The 22,689-nt window shown below is 52.5% G+C and overlaps 1 protein-coding gene across 1 annotated transcript in view; it reads right to left on the bottom strand.

Moving 5' to 3' along the window:
- The window catches only part of TXNDC9 (thioredoxin domain containing 9), a 90,773-nt gene that overhangs the window by 28,184 nt on the left and 39,900 nt on the right, over positions 1-22,689 (bottom strand). Inside the window, exon 3 of the mRNA XM_086934730.1 lies at positions 7,675-7,793. Coding sequence (XP_086790856.1) covers positions 7,675-7,793 — 119 coding nt within the window. The remainder of the gene's footprint in view (positions 1-7,674; positions 7,794-22,689) is intronic.

Here is a 22,689-nt window from a genome sequence, read left to right as displayed (position 1 = left end):
CATTCACGATCAATAGGTTGTGTCCCTTGCCTGTGCACTTGCTTAACACAAACCTCCCCTCCGGGTCCGCCTTCACCAGGGCGAGGGATAGCTTAGATTTCGGGTTAACCCAGGTGAGGACCCCTCTGGCGTGTGTGGTGAAACCTGCAAAAGTGGAGTGCCCCTGGAGCCCCCTGTGTGTTAGCATCCTGCTGGTGTTAGGGAGATGTGTTTCCTGCAGCAGTGCCAAGTCTATGTGGTGTCTCTGTAGGTAGTGTATCACCTTGCGGAGTTTCCTGTAATCATTTAAGCCCCTTACATTCCAGGTGACAGCCCGTAGGGGTTCCGACTCCCGCAGGGAGTCTGCCCGAGCCGTGTCAGCCATTACCATTAAAAGAGGTCACCAATCGTAGCGTGGTGGCAGGGGCCATCCCCTTCCAGTAGCGGCAGCCGCTCACCCACCTCGCAGAACTTAACCTGTTAGAGCACATGTCGGACCTTACCCCAAACATCCCAAACAACCCCGAATTCAGAACCCCCATTACCCCCCTCCGCCCACAGTCAACCAACCCCAACCTGGTGTGACCGAGATCCCTGCATCCACCCCCCCCACCCGTCTTCAAACTTCCCCAAGCAGTCTCAAATAGAGCCGCAAGCACTGTAAGCGCCAGGGCAGAGGTAGCGCACACAATGTCCAAATCGACCTCAGTCCGGTCGATCCTCCTGCGCAGTATAAGTAGGCCGCCCCCACGCCAGCGCCCCCAATCGCAAGTGCGGCTGTAGGATATGTGAGCAGTATAGTACTCGCCTTAAGGGGCGTCCCCCCCCCCCCCCCGGCCCCATGTGGCAGGGCCCCAGCAACGCCACCTCAGGGCAGTCTAACAGTGTCATGGCAATCGCCGCCCCCCACCATAACCCGTGAGGCTTGTGCAGATCTCACCCGCAGCAACATGTGCAGTAGTCCGTTCGCCGCAGTGGTGCGCCCCGAGTGGGCTTCTCTCGGTTCCACCTGCAAGGAGCATCACAGGGGACAGTGTAGCCGATCCGCATGAGGAAGCCACTGCATCCCCTCTCCTCGCTAGTCCTGCTCATCCAGTTCGCCATTGCCAGCATGCTCCTCGGCAGGCGCAGAACGGTCTTCTCGATGTTCCTTGATCCATTGCTTCAGGGACTTCTGTAGTTCCTTGGGATCAGTGAAAAAATGCGAGTGGCCCTGTCTGTTGATGCGCAGCCGCGCCGGGTACAACATGGCATAGTCCAAGCCCAGGTCTCTGAGTTGCTGCTTGTAGGGGACAAATCGCCGTCTCTCTTCCTGTACCTTGGAGGTGAAGTCAGGGTATAACGAAATGTTCATCCCCTCATACTGCAGGTCTCCCTTCTCTCTAGCAGCACGGAGGGCGGCGTCCCTGTCCCTGTAGTTGAGGAGTTTTGCTATTATGGGCCTAGGGTTCGCACCCGGTGGAGGCCTCGGTCCCAGGGTGCGGTGCGCACGTTCCACTATAAACATAGGGGAGAAGGTATCGTCCCCCAGCAGAGATTTAAGTAGTTTCTCGACAAATAGCTCCATTTTCCCCGTCTGGGTCGACTCCGCCACACCCGTGACGCGGATGTTGGATCGCCTGGAGCGGGCCTCTAAATCTTCGGATTTATCCTGTATCACCTGGAGCAGCCTTCCCAACTGCTTGCGGTCAGCGTCCCATGTTGTTTGCGCCTCCTCCGCCTCCGTTAGCCTGCGCTCCGCCATGTCCAGCCTCTCTGCGTGCTTATCCACCCTCTCCGTCATTCGATCCATCCGGTATGCCAGGGCGTCTATCTTGGTGCCAATGGCCGCCATGCCCTCCTGTAGGCCCTTCTCCATCGTGTTGAGCATACCTTTAATTTCTGCGCACAGTGCGGAGCTCGGGTCAGCAGCTGCTCCCGGGGTCTGGTCTGCCGGAGGGTCCGGCACCTTCTGTCTTCTCTGGTCAAACGACAGCTTAGTTTGAGTCCTGTCGCCCTTGCCCATCACTGCGGCGGATAGTGAAGTCAGCGCCCTCAGTCCTTATTGAGCCGGTGGTCCCCCAATGGGACAGGTCAGGTCCCAATCGTGTGCAGGCCTGCCTGCCCAGCACCGCTGCCGGCCGAGGCAGGCGCCCGCAGCTTACACTCCCCCACTGGGTGCCTCAGTGTCAGGGCACCCCCAGCCAGATTAGGGGTGCAGGGCGCGTGCAGTGGGTGCACTATCTCGAAGTCGCCCGCCGCTCCTCAGGGCCTCCTCCAAGCGGACAGGCTGCCGGTTAGGCCACTCCGGTAGGAGATAATGGCGCCCGCGGCGAAGCAGAGTCCCGTCTGCGCCACGTGTGTCCCCCCGGCGGGTCCGCCTCACCGCCGGCGCTCGCTCTAGTCCCCCAAAGCCTTCAGGGTGTGCAGTCGATGAAGTGGGAGTCCGCTGTGTGGGCTTGGGGCACCTTAGTGGTCGTGGCCGCCGCCGGCCACTGTGCACGCGGGACGTCTTCACCCAGGGGCCGCACGTCGGGTGACGCAGCCCGGCCCCGCGTCTCAGGACAGCGCGGGGATCCCGGCCTGGTTTGCAGCTCTCCGGTCAGTGGCGTCGCCGGGGGAGCCCGCAGTCGCAGCTCCACCAAAGTCGCACCGGAGGTCCACGGGGGGGAGTAGGGACAGCCCCCGCCGGAATTCCACTATAATCGCCGCTCTGTGAGGATTATTGATGAATTGTTAGCGGCGCTAGCGCGGAGCTTCGCGCTTATGCGTCCGCCATGAACGCCGGCTAGCTCCGCCCCCCATTACTAGATTTTTATCCCCGCCCACCAGCACTGATTTCGTATTAGGTTTTAACGCGTCTGCCAGGGCCCCTTGAGAAATGGTTCTTGTTTGGAGCGTAAAGTGAGCCTATGACCATTGCCATCCCGCTGATTTGAAGGTTATAAGCCAAGAATCTCCCTTTAATTTCGGCCACTTTATCCCCTATTTTCCCTTTGAAGTGGCGTGCCACCAGCAGGGCCACCCCGCCTTTTTCTCTAGTGTTGAAGAATAGTATTGGAACGGGAAGGCCTTAGATCGCATTCTATGCCAGTCTTTAGGTAGCAAATGAGTTTCTTGGAGTAGGCACACTTCTGCGCTGGAATTCTCCAAATAAGACAGGACAGCACTGCGTTTAACGGGGTTGTTAAGCCCCTTTACATTCAAGGTGAGAATTTTCAACGTGGAGTTCGCCATAGTTGGGACATATAGGGAGTGCAATGTGCGCCAGGCGTTCGCCGACCTCTCGGACCTGTATACACTGCCTCTAGTGAACCACACCGGGAGGATCCCTGAGCCTCTGCAGCTAACCCCCCCTGAACACCTTCCCCCTTCCCCCCCTCCCACCTACCCGCAGACTCAACTCTCCCAACTCGTCCCCCCCCAACCCTCCTCCCCAATCGCATCCGCTGTCCCCCCAACTCCCTCACCACCCCCACAATACTCCCCCAAACAATCCCCCATAACTTTTCCCATAGTCTCGGGCCTATCGGGACAGAGTCTAGGTCCGTAGAGTGTCAAATTAGATGAGGACATGGCGGCGGCCGACTCGTCGGTCCCCCGACCCCATCCCCCAGGTAAGGCAATTGCATGAGGGCAAACCCTTGTACAGGAACACCTTACTGTTTGGCTGCTGTGTTGTCAGCTACCTCCTGCACAGCCGCCTCTCGCTCTTTGGCCGTCACAAGGGGGTCTGGCTTTGGAAAGGACTTGGGTGAACGTCGTCTTCGCACGGTCTGCCAACCGTCTCTGGATCGTCTCGTAGGCCCTTCCGGCAATCAGTGTGGGGAAGTCCCCCTTGAGTCAGCCTCCTCCGGTAGGTCAATGTCCAGCACCGTGCACATGTCCCGAAGTGATCTGAGCTGATGAAGTTTCCCTTTCCATTTGAAGAGGAGACGAAATGGGTGGCCCCATGTTTAAGGCACTCCTTTGTCTCTTAGGATGTCCGTAGATACCTTGAAGGCCCTTTGTTTCAGCAGGGTTATGGCAGCGAGATCTTGAAAGAGGGCCACTGGGTCTCCCCGGAAGGTGATCGGTTGTCGCACTCGGGCCTCCCTCAGGATGCGCTCCTTCAGTGGGAAATCCGGGAGAAAGGCCAGTATATCTGGAGGGGAGGCCTGTGCACGGCGCGCCGGACCGACCCTATGTGCGCGGTCAATACGGATTTCGAATTCGCCTGGCTCCACGATGATCTCTCGGAAGAGCTCTTGCAGGTAGGCGACGATGCTATTCCCTTCCGATTTCAAATGGAACTCCCCGGACCCGTATGTTGTTCCTCCGGGAACGATTCTCGAGATCCTCCGAATGTGCTTGGAGATCCACCTGTTGGTCCTGGAGGCAGAGGATTTCTTGTTGGAGCCGTTCCACCTCCATGCTGCGGGCCTGGTCCGCCTCCTCCATCGCCGCCATGTGCTCCCCCAGACCATCCACGTCCCTGCGCAGTTCCCGCTGTTCACCCGCCAGCTCTTGCTTCAGGGCCTGGAAGTCGTCCCTCAGGGTGTTGAAGAGGGAGGCCAGAAAGGCCTTCGTGATGGGAGCGGACTCGTCGTCCGGGCCTGAGGTGGTAACCGATGTCTTAGGGGACAACTGCGCCGGGGCTTTCTCTGCTTTCGGGGCATTTTTGTGGAGCATGTCCGCTATGTTGGGATTGCCTTTGCGTCCCGTGGTGGCCATGTTGTCGGTGTTTTAGAGTCGATGGTGGCCAGGGGGTCTCTCGTCAGGCTGCAATCGGCGCCCCTACCGGATTAGGAGCTAGTTCCAGTTTTGCCTTGTTCCCGATGTAGTAGCCTGGGAGTGCGGAGTCTTTTCCGGTCGAAGGTATAGGGCGGCGAGGGCCCCTCCCGTAGAGTAGCCCTGTCTTCCCAGTAGGGGTTTCGCTGTGCGTGAGGGGGCCTCAAGTGCAGTCCCAGCCCTCTACGGCCTATCGCTGCAATGGCCCAGTGGGGTCGTTTGCTTGTACTGTCCCCCGTTCTGTGGGCAACCGGGGTGTTCTGTTACCGGCCCGCCCTCGGTGTCCCGGGTCCAGGGTCCGGCGCAATCAGGGGGGCACGCTACTCACCTTCCGGCCACAGGGATGTCCCTTCGTCCGCCAGGCGCAGGCACACAGTAGCTTGGCCAGCTCGGGCTTCCGTACAGATCTCGGTACTCCCTGCTGCCTCGCCACCGGTCCGCCTCTTTTTTTCTTCGCCTCCGCACCGGCCAGCACGCCAGCCACAGGGGGTCTCCTCCGCTACCCGCACTCAGAGCATCGGTCACTGATGTCCGCTCGCCCGCCTGCTCTCGGCCCGGTCGCTGCCCTTCGCAGATGGGGCCTCAGGTGCAGTCCCAGCCCTCTACGGCCTATCGCTGCGATGGTCCAGTGGGGTCTGTTGTTGGTGCTGTCTCCAGTCTTGTGGGCAGCAGAGTGTTCCGTTACCGGCCCGCCCCCGGTGTCTCGGGTCCAGGGCCCGGCGCCAGCAAGGGGGCATGCTCCTCACCTTCCGGCCACAGGGATGTCCCTTCGTCCGCCAGGTGCAGGCACACAGCAGCTTGGCCGGCTCGGGCTTCCGTGCAGACCTCAGCACTCCTCGTTACCCCGCCGCTGGTTCGCCTCCTTTTTCTCGCCTCCTCACCAGCCAGCACGCCGGCCACAAGGGGTCTCCTCCGCTACCCGCACTCAGAGCCTCGGTCCCCGATGTCCGCTTGCCCGCCCGCTCTGGATGTAAGAATCAGGGCCCGGTCGCTGCCCTCCACGGACCAGGCCGGAGCCGGGGGCTCAAGTATTGTGGCAGCCCGCCCGGCCTCCACCGGTCGCCGCCGCGACCCAGCCAGATCGCGTCTCCGCCGACAGGAGCCACAGCCGCTCAGTCGCAGCTCCAGGGGGTCTTCACTGGCAGTTTGCCGCTCTCGGTCTCCGTGTGCGGTCCGAGTCACCTGCCGCACCGGGCCCTGAGGCGTAGAGGACTCCTCGGGCGCTAGGTTCACGCTGCCGCCATCACGCAGTTTCGCACCGATGAAGGCCGGAGCCGGGCCACCTCGTCTCCCGCCGGCGGCGGCTCTCAAATCTGCCAGCCGATAGCGCCGGGATCAATGCTGCACCTTCGGCGCTGGTATTTATGAAGTTTTAAGGGTATTGCCCGCTAGTGAAGGGGCGGTAAGGGGTTTAGGGCCGGGGAGCCTCGGAAAACGCGTCCAGTCAGGCCGCTATCTTAGCCACCGAGATAAATATTTGTAACTTGAAAGTATCATGTATTTGTACTAAAAGAAAAAAAAAGCTCACACTTTAAAAAGAACATTTATTAATAGTTACATAACAAAGAAATCATACAAGAAGGTCTTATGCCTTTGAACCTAGGTGTCTGGGCCTCTTCAAGAGGTTGCTTGCGGAATTTTAGATAAATGCCTTAACTATGGTTCCCACAGGCGACAGAAAAGGTGTTCCCATTATATTTCATGACTGATGGTATTGGAGTAATGTCCCAGGGAGCCACTGTGAAGTACTTGTATTATTACAACTGTTTACAAAGCGTGTTGTGTTTCTTTTGGAAGAGGTTTATAGGGAACAGATTTCCTGTAATATTAACACTGAGTAGTATAAAATAGTGTAACTTTTATTAAAATGCACCTGATTTTATTTACATCCCGGCAACCCCGAAATATCCAGCGAGGATGGTTTGATAATAAAAATGCATTATCAAAGTGTCCTCCTTGTAGCTTTGTAGTTACATCTGCTTTTGAAATAAAGCATTGTCTAGTAATGTTTTGAAAAGGTGGTGATTTTGTTTTTACTCTAGCCTCACCCCCATCCCTGCCCACAGGTCCTTCGGTACGGCTTTCGGCCACAAACCAGACTGGAGTTTTTCCCCCCCAAGAGAAAGTTTGCGATTATCCATGCTCTGCAGTGTGATTCAAGTACTTTTTCAGCCTCCCACACTATTTTCCTGAGAAGCCTGTGGTGCTCGCCCTTTCTACCCTAAGAGTTCAGCACAGAAAAGGTTGTACTTGGCCCCCTTTACAGAGCCATAGTAAGATGAACCCCACGACACCTGTAGCAAAAAACCTCAACCACTTAGGTTGGTTTAACACCCCCATCTACCCTTTGGCAGGCAGAACAGGATCGGACACAGCCGGAGTGTTTTCAGCAGAGCTCTTCACCTGTGAATCTTTTATACACTGATGCTTAAGTAGCCTACTTTTAGTACATTCATTGCTGCGTTTGGAGAAAAAACCTTGTTGCTTTTGCAATGTCAAGATGTCCGGATGTAATAGTCCATATGACCCAAAATAAAATAATCTATTTGTCTGCAGCCACTTTTCTCCTAATAAAACATACATTCCCTCTTACAAGTCTAAATACAGAACAGCTCATACGGTGGGGTCCATTCACACCCTTTGATGTGATAATGAAGGTGCTCTAAACTATAAATCATAACGAGGCAGAGGGGACTACATTTTGGAGAAAGTAGATCACCCCAGTGCTGAAGAGCAGCCTGGCATACATTTCACAATCATTCGGATGCATACTTAACTAATAACCTTGCAGAGGATTCCCCAAGTTTATTTTAGTAGAGAAGGAGAACTGTACAAGGTAGGTAATCATACTTCTTGCTTCAATTAGATTTGTCATAGTATACATTGAATCATAGCATGCTTTTTAGGAAATACATTAGAACAGCTTTTTGAAAATATGCCATTTACCTGAATGTGGAATCTTTGTAGAAATGGCAAATTACATTTTTACTCTCCTTCACCTCAGGGAAAAAGTCTTTCTCACTAGAAATTTCTCTATATTCCCCATGTCCTTTTAAAAGCCAGTCCTGATTTTGAAAAGGGTGAAAACAGTAACATTTTTAGATTAGGAGAAAGAAAATCACCAGATGACAACACAATGGATATCCATAAAGTATAAATAATTCAGAGCACTTAAAACAAAAGTGTTGGGGAGAGCAGTATGTAGCGACAAAAATTAGGAGTTACTAGGCAACTTTTTGCAACCCCATCATAAAGGATTAATTGAAGCACAGCTGCAGTAGCTAAGTTACCCAAAATATCTAGCCTTCGTCCTACCATCAGCTAATAAGGCAAGATCCTGGTTCCCAACAAATATTCTTCTGCTGAGATGTATGCATGACTGAGCAGATGAAGACAAAAGGTGAATATTTAAAGAGAAGTCACACCAATAGGAATTGCTCATTTACCAACTATTTCTTAACAATCAGAAAAATGGTCCTTATTTTATAAATAGTCGCTCACATAAATGTGTGGCACGCTTCATCAAGGAGTCCTATGTCTGGTACAGACGGATCTTGTTTTTAAGATTAAAATAGCCTTCAGGTGAACCTAAAATGGTTTTACTCGTAGGACACCCTAACTGTGAATGTATGACTGGAGTGAGCAAGTAGCGCACACCCACAACATTAATATAAATTAAAAAGGAAGAGCAATCAGACTACCTATAGGGATCTACTATGATGCAATAATTCAGGCCAAAAGGTAATTCTATGCCTCTCGTATTGAATCAGCAAAAAACAAAGCTAAAGAAATCTTTTCTATTGTACAGAGCTTCACGTCCCTTGACGCCCTATCTAGGGAGTTTAAAACCACAGACACCTGGGTGAGAGCCTCTCCAATTTCTAATGGGATAGAATCCTCTCTATTCAGGCCGCGTTTGTACCCTGTAATACGGACACTATGACAGCTACGGCATCACCACCTGCTGTTCCAGATCATTCTCTGCATCATTCCCTCATCGCCGCCACAGACGACATCAGGCGCCAACTAGACAACGGCGAAACATCAGCCCTCATCCTCCTGGACCCGTCAGCCGCCTTGGACACGGTGAGCCATCGCATTCTAAAGACACGCCTCCTAGAAGCCGGAATCCAAGAGAAGGCTCTTAACTGGACCACCTCCTTCCTCTCCGGCAGAACCCCGAGTGTCCGCCTCCCACCCGTCCGATCCGAAGGCACCGGCATCATCTGTGGCGTCCCCCAGGGCTCATCCCTCAGCCCAACGCTGTTCAACGTCTACATGGCCCCCCTCGCACAAGTGGCCCGCCATCGCGACCTCAACATCATCTCCTACGCTGACAACACCCAGCTCATCCTCTCCCTCACCAAGGACCCGCACACCGCCAAAACCAACCTCCAAAAGGGAATGAAGGCTGTCGCCGATTGGATGAGGAGCAGCCATCTGAAGCTGAACTCGGCCAAGACGGAGGTCCTCATCCTCGGACCCACCACCTCAGCCTGGGACGATTCCTGGTGGCCAACCACACTGGGAACAGCACCAACACCCACCGACCATGCACACAATCTAGGATTCACCCTCCACTCCTCCCTCTCCATGTCTAGGCAGGTCAACGCAGTCTCCTACTCCTGCTGCTACAACACCCTCCGCATGTTCCGCAGGATCTACAAGTGGATCCTGACCGAAACAAGAAGAACGGTGACACAGGTCCTCGTCAGCAGCAGACTGGACTACGGCAACGCACTCTACGCAGGAATCCCAGCCAAACACCTACGACGACTACAACGCATCCAAAATGCTTCTGCCCGACTGATAGTCAACGTCCCCCGCCACAGCCACATCACCCACCACCTGAGATACCTACACTGGCTCCCCGTTGACAAGAGGATCAACTTCAAGCTCCTCACCCACGCCCACAAAGCACTCCACAACGCCGGACCAGCCTAACTGAACAGCAGACTCAGCTTCCACACCCCCACCCGCCAGCTCCGCTCCGCCAGCCTCGCCGCTGTCCCCCGCATCCAGCGAACGACCTCCGGCGGCAGATCCTTCTCCTACCTCGCCGCCAAGACCTGGAACACCCCCCCTACCCACATACGGCAGACCCAAGACCTACTCGCCTTCAGAAGACTCCTCAAGACCTGGCTCTTCGAGCAGTAGCAGCACCCTCCCCCCCCCCCCTCCCCTCAGCGCCTTGGGACCCTCACGGGTAAGTAGCGCGCTTTGCAAGTACTCTGATTGATTGATTTATTGATTGATTGCACATCTTCAAGCCTGTGCACCTTTCTGAGTCCCTTAAAATTCTCACGGGCCTGAAGTGGGGCTCCCCCTCGGTCCGCTGCCCGGCTAGAATGTTCGCAGCTGTTGCTGAGACCATTAATAACGAGGTTAATGGTATCATCAATCTGTCGCTTTTGGCTGCCTGCGTACCAGAGGCCTGGAAACAGGCCAAGATATTGCCTCTTTTAAAAAAAAGACGTTCCTCGACCCACTTATCCTAACGAATTACCGGCCCATCTCCCTGCTACCGAGCTGGCCAAGGTATGCGAGAAGGTGGTGAACAGACAACTCACAGAGTTTGTTGAGAGAGAGGACCTCCTGCATCCAGCCCAGTCAGGGTTTAGAGCCTCCCACAGCACCGAGTCTGCCCTGGTGGAGGTGTAGGAGTCAATTAGGGAGTGCCTGGACGCCGGCGGGAAAGCATTGTTAATTTTGCTTGCCCTGCCGGAGGCGTTCGACACTGTCCCCCACTCCCTCCTCCTATTGCGTTTAACAGAGATTGGGTGTCGGGTGCGGTGTGGGGATGGTTCAGATCCTTCTTGGAAGGGCGGGTTCAACAGATATAGCTTCCACCGTTCTCTTCTTCTTCCCAGGTAGTGACCACAGGAGTTCCGCAGGGGTCCTCCCTTAGCCCCCCTACTTTTGAACATCTATGTTACACCTCTGGTGTACCTAGCAGCGGACCTTGGGGCTCCTCCCTTAGCCCCCTATTTTTTAACATCTATTTACACCTCTGGTGTACCTAGCAGAGGACCCTGGGGCGAAGGTCATGGCCTTCGCTGATGACACCCAACTCCTCTTCACTTGGGATAAGAATGTGGACTCGGTCTCCACTGCTCAACACTGTCTGTCCTCTATTTTTCGTTGGCTAGCCGCTGCACAACTCAAGTGCAATGAAGAAAGATCAGAGATTCTCTTCTACGCAAAGTTTCCTCCGAACTTTAGAGATACTCTCTCTCCTCCCCCCCCCAGAGTTCCCCAGCCCCACTTCTACAGGGAAGAACCTGGGGGTGTGGGTAGAGGAAAATCTCTCCTTCGTCACACAGATTAACAAACTTGCAGGGACATGCTTTGGTCTTTTGAAATCTTTGAGAAAATGTCTCCCTCTCCTGCCTAGGAAGGCGAAGGAGTCCGTCATTTGCGCCCTTATTTTGTTTCCACTGGACTACGCTAATGCCCTGTATGTGGGTATTCTGGGCTACCGGCTGAGAAAACTCCAGGTGGTCCAGAATGCGGCAGTCAGACTCCTTCTAGAAATTCCGGCCAGGACTAGAATGAGACCTCACCTGCGCTCTCTGCACTGACTCTGGGTGGTTGAACGGGTTAAATTCAAATCCTTGGTCATGGCCCATCGCACTCTTCATGGGGATGGTCCCATCTACTTTAACACTTTGCTTTCTACATCCCAGCGCGTTATCTGCACTCCCTGCCCCAGCGCCCCGCTCTGGTCTACTGCTTCCAACGTCAGAGGCTTGGAGGCAGCACTTTAGAGCGAGAAACTGCTGTTGCCTGGAATGTTCTCCCTCTCACCCTTCGGAATATCCAGGACCCACTGATCTTCAAGAAGAACTTAAAAACCTGTCTTTTTGCCTAACTCTCTGAAGGCTGCCTCTCTCTGAACGCGCCGGGACACTTGTGAGTATCTGTGCGCGATACAAATTAAAATAGCATAACATCTGTATGGTCCAAATAAAAGCTGGGTGACCTCTTGGGCTACAATTAACCAGCTGAATCATGTTGACCTGTGGATGTTGGCTTCAAGATTCTCCCCATGCAGCGCATCATGTTTTTAAATGGCCATGGGTGCCCTACGAGTAAAAGCATTCTGGGTACACCAGAACACCATTTTAATCTTCAAAATCCAGATCTCTTCCAAGTCTTGGAGACTACGATTAAACTGTTCCCTCTATATGTGGGATTGAGCCCTTCTTGCAACAATAGCTGTGTGTGTGTGTGAGACAGGCCTTTTTAAAAAAAAAAAATAAAGACTATTTTCCTGATTATTGGTGGGAAACAGGCGCTAGGAGGACCAACTTCTATCGTTAGGACTCCTTAAATATTAAAATCAGGTTGCTGGCAAACCCGTGGTCCTTCAATAAATTTCTCTCCTTTCTTTAATTAGGATAAAGACAAAAGGTGACTTTTGTTGTAACAACTATTTGATCCTATAAAGAAGAAAAAACAAATCTTCTGCTCTCCCCACCTCCAAAACTCACTTAGGCTACAGCTATGTGCCTGCTGATCTACAATCACCACAGAGTTTCCACAAATGTCCCCACTAATATGCATTGATAATCTTAACATCCACTTTCATTCAACTCTCAAGCCAACAACATATATATACTATACATCATGCTCTTTGCCACAAATATAAGAAATTTCACTGCATGTATCGTCAGAGAGATCAGTCACATACTGGATACCTTCTTAATCACAGAAACCTGCCTCTCAATACATGATTGCGCTTATCATAGGCTACTGCATAAACTAACTGTATGCACAGGAATCAGGAGACGTAACTATTCATCAGTCTTTTTGGCCTTACTACCTCCAAGACCAAAGAAACCTCAACCCCCATTAACTCTTCACTTCATTATTTTTCTCTGCACCCCTAAAACTTATATGCCAGCTCCTTTACAACCTGCCTGGACACAGTAAAATCAGTGAGCTGGTCACAGCAACATCAGACGCACTTTTGAAAGCAAATGTAAGGGTTTTCTAAATTCCCTGGACACTTATCCACCATGAAAAAGAAAGCAAGGCTTTACAGCTTCCTCATCTACACTGGCTGGTTATGCATGGACATGCATGCATGATACTATAAGATCTTGTGGCAGAATCGACATAATATATATATTAAATAAATAAATAAATATCTCTATCAGGAAACCCTTTGAGGGGGCGTGGCTTGAGCGCCGATGGGTGAGGCGGCGTGAGCCGACGGCTCCGCGCTCGACCCCTAAAATATCCTGATTAAAACTCCTGAAACCGGCTGAGTTTGACGAGTGGAGTGTCGGAAGGTCAGGTCGTGAGAATCCGACCACAACTGAGGACCCTGCAGCCCTGCAGCGCCCTGGGCGTGGATTTTACCACTATCGGCGACTGGCGGGAGACGACAAGATGGCGGCCGAGGACTGTGGCGGAGGAGGACCGGCACCGGCTTTATAGTGGTCGCGCAGGCAGACAGACAGAGTGTCCCGAGGGCGATTGGCCCCAAATTGGCAGCGGACCCGCCGGAACGAGTGAACAGCAGTGAGGATCGACAAGGAGTGCTGGCGGCTGCATCCCCGGGAGGCGCTGTATCGGAGATGGATCCAAGATGGCGGCCGTGACCCGGCAAGAGTCCAGCCCATAGCCCGAGATTAAAGGAGAGCAGAATCCGTACATCAGTGCGACCCGAGTGTCTGACCGTTGCTGTGGTGATAATGGACAGAGACCGGCGGATCAGCGGGACAGCGCCCTAGAGCTGCGCGACTCCAGCTACAACTCCTGGAGACCCTGCATACCTCTGGAAGCGCAATCGAGCATTCGGAGCTCCGCCGGCGGGCGGAGGAGGTGTGCGGCAGCGAGAGGAGCCAGGTGGCGGTCCCCGGTAAGTGTGATGGTCTGGGCCTGCGCCCGGTACTGAGGAAGTGGGGCGGGAAGCAGGTCTGGACCTTGCATGAGCTGGGGATAGGGGCGCGAGACCAGCTGAGCCGGATTGTCGCAGCAGGCCCGGGCTTGGAGAGGGCAGGAACCGGAGCAGCCGTAGATGGTCATCGGCACCCTCCGAACTAGAAGGGTGTACCCCTGGGGCCTGTAGCCACAGCGAGCAATGGGTAGCACTAAGAAGAAGCCCGCGCTGCATTGTAATACAGTTACCGCTTTTCTGGTGATCGGCTAAGGGGCTCAGCATTAGCAAGGGCGGGCAATCTAGTGCCCTGCTGTGCTGAACACCACGAGGGAGGCCCCAGCGCCCATGGGACAGTGAGGAAGACCGGGCCTAACCTTCTGCGCAGCGCAGGGTGCATCGCACATCCACAGAGCTAATAACATAACAGGAAAAGCAGCAATAGATCCTGGTACCTACGGGACGATCGGTACCCGGTCTGTGGGCGCTCAAGAAGCTTCAGGGGGGATTGCTAGATGGTGAAGCACAGACTGGAAGGTGTGACGACCACCATAAGCCATGACACCAAAGGGCAGGAAAGAGGAAGCTGCAGGACAGGATGACTCCCAAGGAGCGAAAAATGAACTTGAGGAAGGGCTAACGGGAATAGAGCTGCGCCAACTCCTGGATAAGATACTGGAGGCGATAGCTGCGACTAAAGACTCCCTTCACCAAGACATTGCGCAGATGGCGACTGGGCTTGGGTTCCTGCGCGCAGATCACGCGAAACTAGCGGACAGGGTGAGGGAAAACGAACTGGCTATCCAAGAACTGAAGCCGGCACAAACTACAACGGACGCCAGGCTAGGGGCCAGGCTAGGGGATGCTCTTGCACGCCTTGAAGTGCTGGAAAAGAAGGCGGAAGACTCAGTAGAAACCAGCGCAATAATATACGCATGGTGGGTCTGCCGGAAAAAACGGAAGGAACTGATATGATCGCATACTTGGAGAACTGGCTTAAAACTGAGGTTGCACAGGAGGGACTGACTTCCTTCTTTACGCTGGAGAGGGCACATAGGGTACCAGCGGGCCCACCGTTGCCGGGCCGCCCTCCGCGACCTGTGGTGGCTAAGCTGCTTCATTACAAGGATAGGGAAATCCTGATCCAAAAGGCACGCACAGCGGGACCCTTTAAGGTCGACAACGCCACAGTTACTATATTCCCGGATTACACCCAAGATGTCCAGAGACGCAGGGCCTCCTATCTGGCGATCAAAAAAGAACTGCGAGAAGAAGGGATCCAAAATTCCCAGATATTCCCAGCGAAGCTGAGGGTGATCCTGGATGGCACAACTCATTTCTTCCAAACGCCTGAAGAGGCATGGACGTGGTTCGAAACGTATAGAGCAGGCACGGACCGCCGGACCCAAGGACATGCTGCGCCACCAAAGCCCTATCAGATGCGCAAGTCTCAACAATTACGGAAACTGTCAAAGAATCTGCAGATACAACAGCTGGCCCAAATGGCGGTGGACAAGCAGGGTGCACTGGCTGCAACAGCGGAAATCACTGGATCGCAGAGAACGGGATCAGTGATAGGGACAGACTCGGACGATGAAGAACGGAGATCAGAGGCAGAACATTCTGAATCAGACAGCACTAAAGGACCTGTGGTCACACCACGTACGGCGGAAGGAATGCTGGACGAATAACGTGCGAACTGGAATCCTCTGGGCTGTGGGTTCGCAATGACCCGCTCACTTGCATACCTGAGCCTGGCGGCACTTGAGCACTCGTATTCTCAAACTGGTACTCTTTGGGGTCTGTAGCGGGGCGGCTTGGGCGGGCGCTGCTCCCTGTTGGACCAAGTCGCACTCCCACTGCCCTTAAGGCTAACTGTGGTGACTACCACAGAATAGTGTTGTGTGTGTTGTTGTGAAGTTTGGATGGGGGCTGATAGATTACTATTGGGTCCTGTTCTGGGGGAAGGGTTGAGGGGGGGGTTCAGGGGGTGTTGTTATTTGGGGGTTTGACGCTGGTGTGGGCAAAACTGCTGTGCAATGGGCGAGAATGCGAAGTTATTGTGATGGGGACATTACATGATTTGAAATGCATCACGTGGAATGCGAGAGGCTTGCATACCATGACTAGGCGCCATAAAGTGCATGCCTATTTGCTGAGAGGGGGAATTCATATAGCCCTATTGCAGGAGACACATCTTACTAGGGCAGAGGGCCAAACGCTGCAGCGTAGATGGAGGGGTCAGGTCTTCAGCACAGCGTACTCTGCGTTCGCTAGGGGGGTGCTCATATGGATAAGGGCGGGAGTCCCTTTTCAGGCCACCAGGCAGATACTAGATCAGGAGGGCAGATATGCAGCAGTAGAGGGTAGGCTTTATGGCAGGGACATTGTGCTATGTAGTGTATACGCCCCTAATGTAGAACAAGCTCGTTTCTTGGCTACCCTGTCGGGCGCATTGGCGACATACCTGGTTGGCCCGGCAGTAATAGGGGGGGATTTTAATGCCATTGCAGACGTAGACGTGGATAGATCACATCCTCCTCTGGCGGCTGTCCCCGCCTCGGAAACTGGCTAAAACTAGATCTGACTGGCAAGACACATGGGGGCTGATTGATGTATGGCGAGCACAGCATTCCAATGATAGGGATTATTCATTCTTTTCCTCTATACATGAGCTTCATGTCCGGATTGATGCCATCTTGTGCTCCCATTCGATTGCTCAGGTGGCGGCATACACCGAGTACCTCACTAGAACTATCTCTGATCACAACCCACTGTTGATGTCGGTCAACTGGAAAAGAACGAGATCGGCAGTTCCAACATGGCGCATGCGCCCTGATACTTTGGAAGACCAGGTGTTCCGAACGGAGGTGGGAGAAAGTATCAATAGCTATTTTCAGGAGGACCAAGGGACGGCCACCACGAGAGCAGTAGAGTGGGATGCCTTTAAAGTGGTAAAGTGGTCATTAGAGGGATCTGCATCACTAAAAATTCAGGGACCAGGAAGACGGTGCTGGAGGACGTAGCAAATGCGGAGAGGGTTCTATGGGACCAGGAGCAACGGAGACCGGAACAACCGACGTTACAGGGGCAGCTAGTGGAAGCTAGGGAACTACTAGCGGCGGAGACTGAGAGGCTACGTTGTTTTGACCACAAAGGGTATCTAGCGAAAGTTCATGCGGAGGGGGATAAAGTTGGCACGCTGTTGGCCAAACTGGCTGATCTGGTACAGAGGACTGGCCCGATTATGCGGATAGAGCTGGACACTGGCTTGCTGGTTCACTCGCAGTCGCTAGTGATATCTCAGTTTGCTACTTATTATAAATCCCTGTATAGCAGTAGACGAGTGGGAACAGAGGCGGATATAGAGAAATACTTAGAGAGAACCCCGCTACCACAGCTAGATAGGGAGCAAGCTAAATTATAAGACCAAGACATCACATTGGCTGAAATACGCGGTGCAATTAAACACATGGCAAGGAATAAGACACCGGGTCCGGATGGGCTACCCATCGAATTTTACGCACAGTACGTTGACGCACTGGCTCCCCGCTTGTTGGAGGTATATTGGGAGGCGAGGAAGGAGGGTCGGCTACCATGCTCAATGCGTGAAGCACTGATCATCCCCCTCTTAAAACCGGGACGTTCAGATATGGACGTGGCCTCCTATCAGCCATTATCCATGCTAACAGTGGACTATAAAATCTTGAGCGGATATTGGCAATCCGACTCATACCGCACATGACGTCACTGGTTCACGCGGACCAAGCAGGGTTTATCCCCACACGGTGCACAGCCTTGAATATTCGTCACTTCTTACGAGTTATTGCGGAGTATCAGGAGGAACTGAGCTCCGCAGCGGTCCTCTCTATGGACATAGAAAAGGCGTTTGACAGCCTGGAATGGGCCTTCCTCCATAAAGTCTTGAGCCGATTCGGACTGGGTGACCGGTTTGTGCCGTGGACGAAGGTGTTGTACTCCTTGGCCATGGCCAGGGTAAAAATAGGAGAGGTGATCTCTGACCAATACCCAATCATGAGAGGGATGAGGCAGGGCTGTTTGTTGTCGCCACTGCTGTTCGCACTGGCGATAGAACCTCTTGCGATCCAGGCGAGATCGGGACTGTTGTATAGAGGGCTTCTGCACCGAGATGGCTCACACTATATTTTGTTGTACGCCGACGATTTGCTTCTCTTCCTCCAGGATACTGAAGTTGATCTACGTGGGGCTACGTCCCTGCTGTCCCGGTTTGGGACGGTCTCCGGACTCAAGGTGAACTGGAATAAGACATGCCTCTTCCCGGCTCGTCAGGGTCTGCCTCCTCCTGCATCCCTGGGGGAGATCAAATGGGAACCAACTTGCCTCACCTACTTGGGGGTTCGGATTTACCACAACGACAGGGACCTGTTGGAAGGCAATATAGGTCGCTGTATAAGGGCCTTGAAGGGCTGTATAAGGGCCTTGAAGGGCTGTATGGAGTTCTGGTTGACGCTCCCCCTCTCGGTAATGGGCAGAATAGCGTTGCTCAAGATGGTAGCACTTCCCAGACTACTGTACTATTTCCGTACTTTGCCGATCTGGATCCCACTGCGAATATTTAAAGACTTGAGATAGCTGACTGTGGGCTTCATCTGGGGCAGCGGTAGAAGGCGAATAGCACCAACGACGTTGATGAGACCCAGGCTTGATGGGGGTTGGCGGTGCCCGATTTTGAGCTCTAATATCTGGCAGCACAATTGCAGGTCCTAACACAAAATATAGCATGAGAATATCGGAGTCCGGAAGACAGGCAGGGACAGGGGATACAGCGCCACGTCCTGGCCTACATAGTTCTGCAACAAAAGCTTGATATGAAGGATCTGACCGGGGTGGAGCGGACCCTGCGCTTTGCTGGAATAGAACCCAACGTAAGGCGGGGGGCACACACCCATATGCGCCGGAGATCCCGCTGGGCATGTTGAGGGCACTACCGCATGGGGGGGGACTGGACTCCATTAGCAAACTGGGAACAGCTAGGCATACAGATGGTGGGGGGACCTATACCTGAACGAAGAATTAATGCCCTTTCCTGAATTACGTGATATGTATGGGCTTCCGGAGGGTTTTTTTTTTTTATTCATGCAGCGGTCACAACTGCAATTCAAAAGCACTGGAAAAAGGGGAAAGCAGAACCTGAGCTGACACTTGCTTGCCAGTATGCCGTGATGGCGGCAGGGACTCTTAAAGCAGTAACGTGCCTCCACTCCCGACTGCTGCAGGAGGGCTTGCGCCCATTGACAGCTCTTAAAATGAAATGGGAAGAGAGCATAGGCCGCCCGATCCCAGATGCATGGGACCACATTCTCAAGAGGGCATGGAAGGGTAATAGGACCGCTAGGCTCCAACAAATTCAATATTTCATCCTACACAGGGCCTATCTAACCCCAGGCAAGATCCGGAAATATTTCCAGGTCCAAAACGCGGCATGTCCCAGGTGTAAGGAGGAGGGTGTCGAGCTAGACCACATGCTATGGTCATGCCCACGAATGGAGGGTTACTGGGAGGAAATAGGGGAACTTTTGAATGCAGTCACAGACAGACAACTCAAATAGGATATGGCCACCTGTTTATTGCACTGGTTCCCACACACAGCTAGGACCAAGATAACCAGCAAATGTATTGATCTAGGGCTCTTATTGGCTAAACGTGAAATCATCTGGCATTGGAAGGCGAAAGAGGGACCCTCGAGCGGGCGATGGCGAAGAGAATTTTCCAAGTGGGCAGGCTGCGAAAGTGTAGTGAGGATCAGACAGGCTACCCGCATAGGTAATGAAAACGGGCTAGAGGGGGCTAGATCATGGGAGGCCCTAGTTCAGACTTTGAGGGATTATCAAACTACAGAAGAGGAGGAATGAGCGCTCAACATCCATGTGATTGATACATATGATACATAGCTTTGCTAGTCCTTTGGAGCACTGTTGTGATAGGTTGTGAGATTCTGACAGTGCCCACACCAACGATTTTATTAAAGGGGGAGGGTGTTGAGGGGAGGGCTGACCATTGGAACTGGAGCATTTCTGAAAGTAGGAGTATGCTATGATATAGGTTTCTTTTGATTGTATGATGATTGCGTTGAATGAATAATGTAAGCTTTACAGGAAGTAGGATAGGGCGATAGTACAGCAGGGGTGAAGAGACCGGGTAGTAGCTGTAGAGATAAACTAATATTCTTTCCAGCGATTGGCTAAAGTTAGTAGGTGGGGGGGAAGGGAGAAAAAGAAAAGTGGATACAAAGAATTCTTGTTGATTGATCACAATTGTATTTATATTGCATATGGGCTGACCTACTTTTCTGACTCATGCCGCCCAACCTCCGGGTTGTAGGCTCAACAGCCGTGTGCTGCAACTTTCAGGGACATGTGCGTCTCACATGCCGGACGCTGGACTATTGATCGTATTAGATCACACTGTACTACTCTGCAATAAAAATATAATTTCCACAAAAAAAAAAAAATCAGGAAACCCTTTTAGAGTGCCACAGGGCATGCAGGATTTACTGGGCCCAAATGTGGTGGTGGAGGCCTTTTACTTATGAAGTTCCCAGGGCGCCCAACATACTATGGTCCCACTTAAGTGGGCCAAGTACCCTTACTGCACTGGACTGTCGGTGGTAGCGGTGGTGGAGCAGTCAAGGCTTCCCTCTCTTGCGGGCGCAAGGAGGGGGGGCGTAATGTTGATACAGGTCAGTGAAAACGACTCCTAACAACGTGCAAACACTAAATCAGTGTCCAGCATAGTACTTGCTTTTTTAAGAAAAAGTCGTATTTTGTGTCTAACTCTACAAATGCAAAGGAATACGACATTCAGAAGCAACACAAACCACCTTGAGGTTGGGGCTCTAGTAGTTGTCAGTCAAATCTCCATCTCACCCCCTTCACGTAATCTTGGTGACCACATCCAAGGAATGCACACTATGAGGCAGTACTCAAGAGTTCCCTTTGAATCTTTAGGATTGTAGTCAAAAGTGTCCATGATTTTGTAGCCATTCACCAGTGAATCCCACAAGCCGAAAGGCCCAGTTCAAGTTTTACCAGTTTCTGCAGCACAGAAGTGTACGCCATTGCAGCCGGTGCCCTGAGCACAGAAGTCTGGCTGCTTGCTGTACAGGCGTCATTGTCAGGCATCATAGGCTCACTCTCCAGTGACTTGACCAGCTCTCCTCCGTGATTGAAGAAGCTTCCAGCACGCATAGATGTGGTAGGTCAAAATCTCCCGAGCGGAGTAATTAAATTCTTTGGCTCCAGACTGAAGTCCCACGAGGGCATGCTGTCCTTTTCGGCATCTTCCTGGTCCTCGGGGTCAGTTAGGGCAGGTATCACGTGCAGCTAGAACTGCTGTTTGCAGCCTCACTCCAGTCCCAGGAGACGGCCCGAAGTTCTTGGTGATTTGATCTCGCAGCCCTTCCTGACACAATGGGTTGCCACAGTGCCTTCTGGAGACAATGTAGACTCCTCAAGTACAATGTTCCACACCATTACAGCTCCTACTGGAATGAAGGGTGGTTGCCATGTCGCTCATGAGTCATGGCAAAAAGGTCACAAGTACTTCAATGGTGGCCCCTCTGGCATACAGGGTCACCGCAACAAACTGTGACAGCTTGTTGCCCTCCGCACAGCGCTTGGTACTAGGCTTAGTCTATGGCAGCACTCTTCTCGCATACAGGGGTTGACGAAAGCATTCCAGCACACCGTCTACGGCCCGATTGGTGCACAGCCGAATGTAGAACCCCTCTTCCTCAAAGAGCACAGTAGTCCTGCAAGCAAGCAGGTGTTGGTGCTCAAGGGCAGGTGATCTTGGTTTCCCTGGGTGATGCCCACTCACCCAGCAAGAAGAGTAGAAGGCTTTGCCCTCCATTCCGGATTATAGCCAGAAGTCTTGCAGAGCTTCCCTTCTCACACAGCCTGTATGGCTGCTTGGCAGATTTTTGGGAACTCAACTTCTCCTTCTTATAGTCATTTACCAGACACCAAATTTTATTTATGGTCTGAATCTACGAAGTTCTATGTTGGAGCTCTGCTTCTTTCAAAGTGGACACCTCAATTTTATTTCTTTCCTCATGAAAGATGTTTGTCACAGCAGGTAAAATTCCGAAGAAGACTGTATAACAACACAATTCTTGGGAGTGACCAGACAAGTGCATCAAAAAGTTAATCCCAGAGCCCCAGCACTACTCTTTCTGATTCCCTTATCAACCCAATCTCCCTTCCTGAAATGTGTTGAGGTTTCGTTATCAATCACTGAATCTTAGAGCAGACTCTTGAAGTGTAAAGAGAGTCTATTCCTTTTCCCTCTAAGGTGTCCCAACCAGATCACAGGAAGGCAGCAATACAAAATCTGTTTAGGGATGGGGATTCATCTCCTCCTCATGTCTCCACTAGGCAAGTGGCCTTCCCAAAATAGAATCCAGAGTCCTTCATGGAATGTGCCATCACAGGCATATTCAGTTATTTTCACATTCACAGCACACTTACTGCTCAGTACTAGTAAGTCCATGCATTGTACAATTACATGTACACATGTATTCAGCATACACAGTCCGCCTGCAAGCACTGTTATTTACAAAACACACACACCACCAGCACTTAACACTGTGCGTGCTGCACAACACTTTACCGCTAATGTATTATACTTCACGCAAGCACACAAACACCCCACCAAATGCTTTCATTGCACACACATATCACAACATTTCTCATGTAAGGTATTTCTCACAGGCATACATATGTGCTATCCACATATGCACTGCACAGTACTGCTGTATCCCTACACTGTACCTTTCCCAGGCACACATACATCCAGCATAGAGGCAACACTCCTGCACTATGCAGCACTCCACATCTACCAGAGGTGAAGTAAGCACAGCAGACCAACTTGTAAAAAGATGAGCCTGTACGCCTCACTCCAGAAACACAGGGTAAACAGGTCCTGATCACTACACGGTATGCTGCCACCAGCACGCATGTGATGCTTAACTCCTGGCGAAGGCAGTAGTCGTCCACCAATATAAGGGTAGCACATTGGGCGCCACACCTTGT

The sequence above is a fragment of the Lissotriton vulgaris genome, chromosome 8 (assembly GCF_964263255.1).
Source record: "Lissotriton vulgaris chromosome 8, aLisVul1.2, whole genome shotgun sequence".
Lineage (NCBI taxonomy): Eukaryota > Metazoa > Chordata > Amphibia > Caudata > Salamandridae > Lissotriton > Lissotriton vulgaris.
This window is presented reverse-complemented; position numbering and strand designations above follow the sequence as displayed.